At 40.1% G+C, this 12,694-nt stretch overlaps 1 protein-coding gene across 1 annotated transcript in view; it reads left to right on the forward strand.

Annotated features, from left to right (window-relative positions):
- The first annotated feature begins 273 nt into the window (after window positions 1–273).
- Window positions 274–12,694, forward strand: part of TNPO1 (transportin 1) — a 78,325-nt gene continuing 65,904 nt past the window's right edge. Inside the window, exons 1-4 of the mRNA XM_020998366.2 lie at window positions 274–544; window positions 685–798; window positions 3,842–3,917; window positions 7,569–7,718. Coding sequence (XP_020854025.1) covers window positions 694–798; window positions 3,842–3,917; window positions 7,569–7,718 — 331 coding nt within the window. The 5' untranslated portion in view covers window positions 274–544; window positions 685–693. The remainder of the gene's footprint in view (window positions 545–684; window positions 799–3,841; window positions 3,918–7,568; window positions 7,719–12,694) is intronic.

Here is a 12,694-nt window from a genome sequence, read left to right on the forward strand (position 1 = left end):
GTTGTAGGTAATTGTGTGTGTGTGTGTGTGTGTGTGTGTGTGTGTGTGTGTGTCCCTAGAGCTTAACAAATTACTGCTTGCTCCCCGTTAGAGGATTTCTTTTTTTGGCTTTTGAGTTCAAGTGTCCACTATTTCAGTGTTTTGATCAAGTGGCTACTAGGGAAAACACTGAGCCATCCGAAGAGTCGCTTTTTTTCTTAAATCATTTTTGGAGTTGACTTTTTTAAATTCAGTTTTTTGTTTTTGTTTTTTTAATCCGTTAGTTTCCTTAGTGGAAAGAGGCTCTGCTCTGCACCGGGACGAGCTGCGGGGATCGGCGGAGGAAGAGGGTGGCATTAGGACCCAGGGGGATCCTCGAAGCGGATCTTAGGGCCAGATTGCAAATTCTCCGTGACTCAGTCTGGTCGGCTCCGTGCACACAGCAACAGCAGCCGCAGAAGCAGCAGCCGCAGAAACAGCAGCAGCAGCAGACCTTGGCGGCCCTGCTGCTGGCAAGTGTTAGGCTCGCTCTCCCGGTCCAAAGGCTCCAAACCCTGCAGCCCAGGCAGGTCCCGGGGTGGGGGTAGGGGGTGCTCCGAGGCGGCGGGCGTGGGGGGGGGCTGCTCCGGGGTGGGCGGCTCTGGGGCCTGTGCACGGAGAGTTAACATTGGCTTCGTCTCTTCCTGTGTCTGGCTTTATTTGCAGCAAACCAAGATGGAGTATGAGTGGAAACCCGACGAGCAAGGGCTTCAGCAAATCCTGCAGCTGCTCAAAGAGTCCCAGTCCCCGGACACCTCCACCCAGAGAACCGTGCAACAAGTATCCTTTCCGCGGGCCTCGCCGCTCCCGCCGCGGGGTCCCCCGCGCTTCCCGGTCCGCTCGGCTCCGGCTCCCCCCCTCCCCCAACCCCGCCCCTCGCGGCGGCCGTGGCGGGGCTGGCCCCGGGCTCGCGCCGCATCGCCCCTCCGGAGGCCCGGGCCCCGCGGGGGGGGTGGTGGGGGGAGCGGTGGAGGGAGCGGCGAGCGGGCGGTTGCGCTCCCTTCGGCTTCCTCCCCCCGCCCCGCTCCCCCTCCTGCAGCCGGTCCCGGGCTTGGCGCGCGGGGAGAGGCGTGCCACGAGCTCCCGGGCTCGCGGAGGGGCGCCGGCTTCCGGCCGGGGCGGGCGGCGGCCTCGGGGCCGCATGGCCCCCGATTTCCAGGCGGACCGCGGGCGCTCTGGAGCACCGGCGGGGGCCTGGGCCTACACAATGAGGTTGGCCACTGCGGCCCGGGCCGGGGTGGGGGCGGGAGCCCGGGGAGGAGGGAGGCGCGGGGCCTCCCGCCCGCCCGCCATGGGTCTGCTGGAGCAGCCTCGCGCGGGGCCCGCCTCGGCCCGGGGTATCGCGTGTGCTTTGGCCTGCCAGGCCTGGGGACGGGAGGGAGACTCAGCCGGGGCGGGCCTCGCCCCACCCCGTAGAGGGGCAGCGCAGCACCTGTTGCCGCCTGGCTCCGAGCTGGGGCTTTCTTTTTAAAGCCTTGGCTCCCGCTGGACTGGCGACCCCAGGGTGGGGGTGTGGGGGGGCGGAGAGCGCTCCAGTTACAGGGGGGCTGGGGAAAGGCGCGGGGGAGAAAGAGGAAGCAAACCCTTTTAAACGCGTGGTTCAGCCATGTCCCAAACTGGGGGGAAAGGAGCACTCCTCTTCCTCTTTACAGGTTCCCCCCAAATACACTTATCCCCCCCAAGAGATATCCAAGAGTAAAGATACAATTTTCCCATTGCTGATTCTGGTCCAAAGCACGGTGTGTGTGTGGGGGGGGTATTGTTGTTGGTTTGTTTTTTTAAATCTCTGCTTCGCTTGGCATTTTGCAGAACAACAATCTCAAATACATAATGAAATAGAGAAAGATTTTTCCACGCCGACAACGTGGAGTTGCTTTTAAGATTTATTCTCGTGCGATGCTTTTAAATACAGTCTTTTGGAGTCTTTAAATTTATAATGCTTTAATAGAAATGACATAAATGAGGGAAGTTACGTCAACTTTTATTCCTTGATATGTGGGAAGTGCATATAATTTAGTTGATATTTAATAGAATGACATAAACGAGGAAAGTTGCAGTCAAATTTTATTCCTTAATGTGTGGGAAGCGTATATAGCTAGATGATATTTTTTGGCTGGAGCTTATGAGTAGTCAATTAACTAAACTGTTGGCAAATACGTTTTCCATGTTTCTTAGTGAAATTGATGGGACTTATTCAAAAGTGTTCATTTAAAGATTTTTTTAAATTGCGACATCCTAAAGGTAATTCTTCTAGAAAGTTGCAAATAGTAAGAGGAGTATTTATTTGATCCCCAGCCAGTTTTGAGTTTTCAGTTCTGCTGCTGAGTTCCATGGCTGTGGCATACCACTCTCTTATGATGTCATAGCTAACAGCCTCATGGGATCTTGAAAAGGCAACATTAAAAAAGGATTATAGATTGCTAGTGAAGTTTTCAAATTACTACCTGAATTGTCTATGTCAGTGAATCATCAGAATATCATGTAGTGTGGTATAATGCAGTCTCTCCTATGGTAAAAATCAGTTACCTAACGTGAAACCTCCAAATGAGTAAAACAAGTTTAGGATTTTTGTTTTCTGTCTGATCAAATAATATTTCATAATTTTTTAAAAATTGGATTACTCATTAGTAAGGTCAAAATGCTTGAAACTTGTGAAAATTTTGTTTAGGTTATCTAGGTGTATAAATTTTGCATAATTGGCGTCTTCAAAAAATGAATTCAGGTCATTAACTAGAGGTGAGATTTTATTTCAAAGTAATGGCTTACTGCTTTGTCCTTTGCTTGTGCTCCTTGGGAAAGAGTAATACCATTTGGCTTTTAATTATTTAAAAATAACACGTAGTGGAGTTGAGAAATTTTGGTATCATGGAATTATTCATTACATTGTAAGAAAATGTGCTTATCAGTAAAATGTTATATATATGGCAAATAAAAATTAGGGAGTTCAACTTGAGGGGTTAAAGATTACTTTCATTCTGTTAAACCATTACTGAATTCTCTCTGAAATGAATTTGTCAATTGTTAAAGGTTCTAGAAAACACATTTTGCCTTTCCGTCTGTTGGGAAAAGGAAGATTATTGTTTTATGCTTGTTAATTTTTATATGATCCGTTAAGCACTGAGAGGGCTTCATTTAATAAGCAGCAAATATTCATAACTATAGTTTATATCAGATTTAATCAGAAATGAGTAAAGCATCCACATCGTTTTGTACATGTTCTGGCTGATACTTTTGCGTTTGTAGTGGCACCTTTCAGTGAAATTCAGCTTGGAGGTAAACGAGCATTTTGAGAATCAGGGAGCAAGGAAAATTTAGTGGAACATTATGTCACTGTTCACCCAGAGTGAAACACCTGCAAATATGAATCAATATGGTAAATCTTAGGGGGTAGGGACACTTGTAGAACTGTTGTGATTGAATTGTCATTGATAAGATACCATGAATTGTGAGTATTTCTGCTTTGGAAAGGAGAAATTTGATTATAGAAAGGAGAAAATTGATTATCTAACAGGATCGAATTCGAATATTAAGAACCAAGATATGCAAGACTATTAAAGATTTATTGATAAATTAAGATGTTTAAAAACACTCTACACCAATTTCATGATCTTGAGTTCTAAGTTATTTTGGCACCTTTTTCTTAAGCTTCTTATTATAGTCTAAACAGTTGAATCAACTGTAAGCAATAATGTCAGATTTAATAAAGAAATCTTAATCCTGATGAAAACAAGAAGCTAAAAACATTGAGTGTTTGATTTTTTTGTATAACAATTACTCTTTCTTAGATTATCTTGAAAAGTTTCCTTAACTACATTTGTTCTAGAAACTGGAACAACTCAACCAATATCCTGATTTTAACAACTACCTGATTTTTGTTCTTACAAAATTGAAATCTGAAGGTAAGTGGAAATAATTAAAAGCTTTCTTTAAGATTATGGATTGTAGGGGCAGCTAGGTGGCCCAGTGGAGAGAGCATGGGCTCTGGATTCAAGAGGACCTGAGTTCAAATCCGATCTCAGACGAATAACACTTACTAGCTGTGTGACCCTGGGCAAGTGGCTTTAACTCCATTGACTAGCCAAAAAAAAAAAAAAAGATTATGGATTGTAATTTGGAAGGTAGATAATGCTTTTTCCCCCCCCCCTTACAAATATATGAAAAGACAGGAAAGTTTGAAAAGGCTTCTTTTTACCTTAAGCTTTCCAGGGTGTTCTCTGTTAATGTTTCATAAGGTTTCCTTGTTTGGAGTTTTGTGTAATAAATTCAGATTTATGCATATGAGAAATGTATTGCCAATTCCATTCTATTTTAGAATATTCTAATCCTTAGTCATAAGTATAGTAGACTTTGGTGGGAGGAGGGGTGCTTTGCGTTTATTTTAAAGATTTTGGACCGTATAAACACTGAGGCATATTGTCAGGTACTAAGCAGAACAAGTTTTATACAAACTAGTTTCTCTACTTGTTTTATCATTTGAAAGGGCACTTTTTAAAAAAAACTGTTTTTAATGTCTTCCTCTGTAATAGCCTTTACTACAATTACCAGAAATACCAGATCTTCTCTCTTACTAAAGTAGTTCAAAATATTACAATTTTTCAATGTGGTAGAAAGCCATACTAATTTGCACTTTTATAGGTCATATACAACATGATAATTTTTACTGAACTTCTAATTGAACGAGTATAAAGTAATCTTTAAAGTGTTAAATGTGTCTTTGGGGAAAAACAAATCCAAGAGTAATAGCCTTCCAAAACTCAGGCGCTAAGGAAAAAAAGAATCTTCCATGGATCTTAAGTTTCTGAGTCAGACCATTGTAGTATGCTAATTGTCTTTATGTGAGATCCTGGGCGAGTCACCTGACATCTTCTCTAACTCTGTTTCCTCAACTGTAAAATTGGGACCACAAAAGCACCTATCTCACAGGGTTGCGTAAATGAAATATAACGTTTTGAATATCGCTTAGCACAGTACTTAATCCCTTCCCTTTTCCTGTGCCACATGCCTTTTGTAAAGGAAATCTTTTCATTAATTTAACATTATTGATACTCAAGTATTTGCTGAACTGACAGGTATAAACAATATGTAATATACTTTTGAGTAATATAAATCCAGTTTCACATTTCCTCTTCTAAATTATTGAGGTTTTATAGTCTTTTATGGAATGTAACAGTACTTTAGAAGTTCTGGTAAATGGTAAATTGATTCCTATTGTGGGAAAACTATGCATTTGGTTTAATTTGGTTAGCGGCTTACCTCTGTTATTGCCTTTGTGGTGAAAACATGAAATGTGTAGCTTTCCCACAATAGGAGTCAATTGAGTAATAATTACCTTGTATTCAAATATAGCACTTCACAATTTCTAGAGTGTTTTCACATACCTCATCTTAGTTAATTTGTACAACAGTCTTGTTAAGTAGATGGGGTGGGTGGTATTTATCATTCCCCATTTTACAGCTAAGCAAATTGAGACATAGGTTTTATACCAAATCTTTGTTGCTGTTGAAAATATAGATTTCCGTTTGTAGATCTATAGATCCATATATCTATGTCTGCACAGATACAGTGATATCTGCCAACCTCTTCATTTTTTAGTTGAGGAAAACAAAGACCTGGAGAACTAATTTGGCCAAGGTCACACAGATAACTAAGTGGCAGAGTCAGGAATTTCAACACAGTCAGTCTGACCCCCAAATCCAGTATTATTTCCATTGTACATGGTTTCTCAATATGGCCATTTTATAGTTGAAGTGTTAACATCTCAAAGCAAAGTGCTATAGATGTTAAAAATTATTTATACAGCATTAATATTAATATATTAACATGTTCAGCCAGTTTTCTGTGTTATCAACTTGTGTTTAATTTGGTGAACATTAATTAATGGTTCCCAGTCCTTAATAGAAAATGAGTAGTGTTCCAATATTTCATTCCATGGAAACTGATAATATTCTGGGCAAAGACTATCTAAGAAATCATAATCTTCCAAAACTTGTGCAGCCTTGTTTAGTTTGGCTAATTAAATATTAGTTGAAGACATTTTCCCATTAACTTGTTTATAATTTTTTGTATATAATTAGGCAGGCTTGTGAATTTTATCTCCTAGCTTTTATAAAAATACAGACAAATTTCATTAAAAGTAAGATTGCTGAAACTGCTAAAAGGTACCCTGAAAGTCTTGGAGAATGAGTTGTCACCTAAACAAGGTAAATATTTTACTCTTAGACATGGTTGCTTTGGAAAGTCATAGGGGACAGAGGATGAGAAAGTGTTTGTCCATCAAATGTGTGTGTCGTGGTTGGGATTAAGATGGCCTTAAATAATTACCTTGAGGAATTTCATTGATAGATGCTATTTCTCATGGAGGAATGAATATGCCGAAAGAGGAATTCAGGAATAGCTTGATAGTTGTTTACCTCTCTCTATCCATCTTACCTTTTAAAGGATCATTTGAGTACTAAGTTGAATCAGGGGTTTAGGACTGGACTAAAACGAACCTGGAAATTTTCCTTCCTATTAGCTTACTAGGGTATGTGAAGCATTTGTTTCATGTGCTGTTTAATTTCAAGAGACCTGATTGCTGTTTATAGTGTTGGTGTATGAATGATATTCGTAGTTGACCTAAACAACAGAGAAGATATAATTCTGATGTTTTGGAATACAAATCATTCACGTGATGGAGCCAAAGACAAGTTATTAATAAAAATTCTGGCCACCCAGTGTAACAACTTTTAAAATTTGCTTTAGGTTTCAGTCTAACGTACTGACTTTTATAAACATAAAAATGTGTTCTGCAAATTTGAAGTTAATATATATTTTATTTTACCTATTTAACTCTTACTTTGCTGAGGGTAACCTTATAGTTTGCTAAATGTCAATGTAACGGGCATTTTATAAAGAAAATCTTTTAATTAATTTGCAATTGTAGATATTCAAGTATTTAGTTAAATAGGTATATGATATACTTTATGAGTTAAATAAATAGGTATGTGATATACTTTATGAGAATTAAGAATTAAGTATATTTATTTAATGTTGATACTTTTAAAAACACCATTTCCTAACTCTTTTGTGTGTCATCAAATTCTGCCTACCACGAATCAATCTCCTCTTGGGATAGAAAAGAATTAACCATTTTATACTGCAGCTACATTTGACAGTTTACCCAACATTTTGTATGTATTGTCCCTCACCTTTTTACTGAGATGTTCGTAGTGAGCAAGATTGGTTAGAGTTTGGATATATGTTAGTGGGGGCTGAGGTTAAAAGCAAATTGTCATTAAAATCATGGTGGTGACTGTGCATGGAATGGTTATTATACAAATGTACTTAATCAACAAGATTTGTTTCTTTTCTCATCAACCTAAATGTTGAAACTAGCTCTTGAGACTCTATGACAATGTTTTTTCCTAGTTCTCATCATAAAGCAAGACGAATAATGTCCTGTGATCTTTTTTTCCCCCTTAAATCAACTCTAAAAAGATTAAAATTCTTGTAACGTTTTTGACGTGTAAACTACTTAAAAGTTCAAAGCAGTGTTGACTGTTTTATTGCAGATGAACCCACAAGGTCTTTGAGTGGTCTCATTCTGAAGAATAATGTGAAGGCACACTTTCACAACTTCCCAAATGGAGTAACAGATTTTATTAAGAGTGAATGTCTGAATAATATTGGTGACTCCTCCCCTCTAATCAGAGCCACTGTGGGTAAGTTACAATATAAAATTTATTTATCTGTGTTCTGTCTTGTTCAATTTTTGAGATTGTTGTTAATATCCATTTTTAAGACAGATTTATAGTAGGAAAATTTTTTCTGTTACATTGTTTCCAACCAATTCACTAATGTTACTGTTATCAATATCCATCATCCATCAAGAAAGCTAGGTAATCTTAACATTTATGTTTGGCTCTTGAAGCTCCATTCATGATGATATCATTTTCCTAGGGGGCAGTGCCTTGAGAAGGTGGTTATCGAAAATAGGGAGTAGGTTGCCCTGGAGTGGGGATGGGCTTTTGGTAGGGTTGAAAAGACGAAAGAAGAGATTTGGGGAAAGATTTGGATTGGATGCCTTTTCATTTTAAACACTTTTAGGTATCCTTGATTCCAAATGACCTTGTAAGAGAATTTAGTATTAAATATTTTGGGAGTGGGGAGGTATGGTACTATTCTTTGTCAGTGACTATTGAATTTCTTTTGTTGTAAGAAAAGGTGTGGTGCATTTTGTTGACATGGATTATTATTTCATAGTTCAAGTGCTTAAAGTGGTCATACAGAAGTTTTACTTTAAAACGTTAACTTATGGAACTAAATAATAAAGGAATATGTGATTTTTATTCCTTATTGGCCATTTAAATGGAATAAATTGTCCAAATAACACTATTCTGATAGTGTAGCCATTTGCAATTTTGGATATAATCTAAATAGACTCATCCAGTCAGATTTTATGCTATGAATTTTATTTACTTTGGCTAGGCAGTGGGGTTAAGTGACTTGCCCAGAGTAACACAGCTAGTAAGTGTCAAATGTCTGAAGCCAGATTTGAACTCAGGTGCTCCTGACTCTAAGGCGAGTGCTCTATCCACTTTGCCACCTAACTGCCCCAAACTGTCATTTGTTTTTTTTAACAGAAAGGTTTCCTCATGTATTTGTTTGGATTGCACACTAACTTGTCACTGAAGAGGAGAGAATCTTAGTATTATAAGTCAGAAGTTTTTGAGAATCTTTTATTTCCAAGTCACTTCTAAGGAATCAGGCCAAGGTTTTCACATGATTGGGTCAGGACTCCTGCTTTTGACCTGGATTATTTTGTACTTTAGACTGGGTATTGGGGAAAGGCAGTGTGAAGATCATTTTGATTTTCACTGTTATATTTTAGGAAAACTAAATAAATGTTAGCATACTGGCCATATAACACAGGTTCAAGTTCCAAAAAGGACTTACTGAACTCAATCTACAAAAATAAAGCAAAACTCTTCACTTCCTACAACTTTTCAAGAGATTATCTCTTGAGTAAAACAAGCTGTTTGTACAATCACTCCAGAGTTTTAGAAAATGTACCATCAGTCACGGGAGAACATACTTATTATAGGCATAGAGGTTAGTTTTTCTGCAACTCATTGAGGGGGGACTTAGAAATACGTTTACCTGCTAAATCTTTTAATGGACCTTTTTGTACAATGTCCATGATGTATTGTTAATTTTGTTAATATTGTTCATTTTTCATCTTTTTTATTCAGTAAACATTTGCCAGATGTTTGATGTGCCAGGCAAGATTTATCACTTGCAAAGTAGGTGATTTATCTACCTAGTGATAAGTAAGAGAGCTGTTCTTGAATCAGAAAAACCTGGTTCAAGTCCTGCTTCTGACACATAACTGGCTTTGTGACCCTGGGGAAGTGATTTAACTTCTCAATATCCAGGCAGTTCTCTAAGTTTCAGACCAACATTGGTAAAGGCAATTTCTTTACTGAGAGTTCTCTAGCATTGGGAGTGAAAAAACAAAAAGTCCCTGTTCTAAAGGATCTTATGTTCTAATGGGGGATTTATATACTGATAAGCTTACAGCTAATTACAAACAAAATATACACAAATTTGGGAGGGGAGGACTAACCCCCAGGCCTCCTATAGAAGGTGACATTAGCTAAGCTGTGAAGCCAAGGTGTGAAGAGGAAGCTGTGTCCAGGCATGAGGAGACAGCGTGGAGATGGAATATTCTGTGCTGGGAACAGCAAATGAGCCAGTTTGTCTGGAATGTAAAGTGCACAAAGATGGATTCAGTCTGGAAATATAGATTGGACCCAGATTGTGAAAGACTTTGACCAACAAATCGACAAGTTTGTGTCTTATTCTAGAAAAAAGAGGGAGTCACTGGAGCTTCTTAAGTTGAATGTAACAAAGGTCAGCCCTGTGCTTTAGGCATATCAACTTGGCACCTGTTTGGAGGAAAGTATAACGAAGATGTAGACTGAAAACAGGAAATTCCATTAGGAGGCAAACCAAGGGGCGTGTTAGAGATTTTGTGAAAGTAGAGTCAACAAGATTTGATAATTGGATATGAAGAGTGAGGGAGAGCTAGAATTCAAGGTAGCTCTGAAATTGTGAGTGTGGGTAACTAGCAGGATGGTAATGTCCTCAACAGAAATAAGGAAGTTAGGAAGGAAGAGCAGTATGGGGATGGGGTGTAGAGATAACAGTATGTATTTTAGACATACTGATTTTGAGATGCCTATGAGGTTTGCTTTGCAAACCTTAAAGCACTATGTAAGTGCTACCTATTATTACCTCCAATTGGAAATGTCCAGTAGGCAGTTGTTGATATGGATCTGGTGCTTAAGACAGACACTAGGGCTGTATACTAACTAGACCCAGGAAGTGGTTTGCCGAGATTATAGTTGAACCCATGATGAAATCACCAAGTGAGGGTTTAGAGAGTTAAGAAACAAGGGTTCAGGTCAGAGCCACAGAGGACATACATGGGGGGGCAGATTATGGATTATGATCCAACAAGTTTGAGGAGGTGGGGTATGGGGCATATAGGTAGGAAGATAACCAGGATAGAGCAGTATTTCAAAAATCCAGGGAGAGGGGAAGCTAGGTGGCTCAGTGCATAGAGCTCCGGGCTGGGAGTCGGAGGATCTGAGTTCAAATCCAGCCTCAGACATTTGACACTAGCAGTGTGATTCTGGGCAAGTTGCTTAACCCTAGTTGCCTCACCAAAAACAAACACACACACACACAAAAAACCACACCACCCAGGTAGAAAGAATGGTCAGCAGTGTCAGATGTTGCATAGAGGTCAAGAAAGATACAGACTGAGAAGTGACATTCAGATTCAGCAATTAAGAAATTATTGATAACCTTGGAGAGAGCTTCATTTGAGTCTTGAATGTTGAAACCAGATAGCTAGGCATGAGTGAAAGGAAAAATACAGGCATTGAGTGTGGAGAGAGCTTTTTATAAGAGTTTGGCCATTTAAGGCAGGAGAGATATTGACAGTTAGCTTGAGGGATGGTTTGGGTCAAGTGAATATTTTCTTTTTTAAGATTGGGAGTTTATTCGTAGCCTGCGGAGAAAGGAGCTGTTAGATTGGGAGAGAGAGAAATTTAGAGTGCATGATGCTAGGAGATGGGAATGGGGCTTGTGTAGGAGAGAAGTGGAAAGTAGACTAGAGCAAAAGTAGAGGAAATTGTAGATGATTTCTAGGGGCTTTGAGATGTAAAATCGAGGAAAAGAGGGAGCAAAGTATAGTTAATAGTGAATGACTTCAATTTGCACAGTGAAATATGGGAAGGGAAGTCCTCTGTTGTGGAAGAGGAGGTAGTACAGTAGGCTTAAGGAAAGAAGAAAAGGTGTGTAGCAACCCGACCATGGTGGGAGAGTGTGTAACAATAATAGCTAACATTTTAAAAGTGCTTTAAAGCTTGCATAGCACTTTAGAATGCTAGGGCCGGAGTTGGGCCTAGTCAATGCTAGTCAAATCCGTCCTCAAACACTTCCCTAGCTGTGTGACCCTTGGGCAAGTCACTTTACCTCTGTTTTCCTCATCTGTAAAAATAGGAATAATAGCTGCTACCTTCCAGGGTCGTTGTAAAGGTCAAATGAGATAATATTCATAAAGCACTTAGTGCAGTGCCTGATATGCAGTAGGAATTATATAAATGTTAGCTAACATAGATTAACTATGAGGAAGAGAGAGGGTAAGTGACTTGCCCAGGGTCTTAGAGCTAGCACGTGTCTGAGGTCAGCTTTGAACTCGTGTCTTCTTGATTTCCAGTCTGGCACTCTATCCACTGTGCCACCTAGCTACTGATGAAGACCACAGTCAACCCCAAATCCAGGAGAAAAAGGTCAAACACGCTGGCAGAGGTTACAGAGAGACCAGGAACTCACAAAGGATGAGGATTTAGAGCAGTCATCAAGAATAAGAATTGAGCCACAACCGTTAGATTTGGCTATGAAGAGATGACTCTGGAGAGAGTAGTCTGAGATAAATAATGAGGTCGGAAATCCGATGGCTGAGAGTTTAGAAGACAGGGAGAGAAGTAGAGGCCCTGATATAAATGGATTTACAGTAGATTTTAGCCACGAAGGGGAGCAGAGATTTTTAAGATGATAGTAGCTACAATCAGATTGAGTAAAGGTTTTTTAAGATGGGTGAAGTACTGGGCATGTTTGTAATTAGCGGCTAAGGAGTCACCAGACAGGGAGATGTGAGAGAGTGAGGGTGATGAGGGAGTGATCCTCTAGAGAAGGTACGATGGAATGAGATCAGGTGAGCAAGAAGAAGAGTTTATCTTTAAGAGAAGGACATCTCTTCATGTGAGATGGGTCAAAAAAGGATCTGGATTGGAGGTAAAAGACCTGAGAGCTAAGAATGGGTTTTAAAGTTTTAGTTTATTTTAAAATGTAAAAACCGTTCTCGGATTGTGGATGTGCGCCCTCCTGATCTTAAATAATGGGAGGCCAATCCACATGCAGTAGCTCCTTTTTGGGGGGGTGGGAGGGAGGGACACATCAGTTAATCAGTTTTGTGTTCTCTCTACTGTATGTTAGGCATCTAGGTGCTAGAGCACTGGGCCTCAGTGCAGGAAGACTTGAGTTCAGATGTGGCCTCAGACACTTCCTAGCTGGCCACTTAACCTCTGTCTCAATCCACTGCAGAAGGAAATGGCAAACCTCTCCA

The sequence above is a fragment of the Phascolarctos cinereus genome, unplaced genomic scaffold, assembly GCF_003287225.1.
Source record: "Phascolarctos cinereus isolate Bilbo 61053 unplaced genomic scaffold, phaCin_HiC Scaffold_4;HRSCAF=312, whole genome shotgun sequence".
Taxonomy (NCBI): domain Eukaryota; kingdom Metazoa; phylum Chordata; class Mammalia; order Diprotodontia; family Phascolarctidae; genus Phascolarctos; species Phascolarctos cinereus.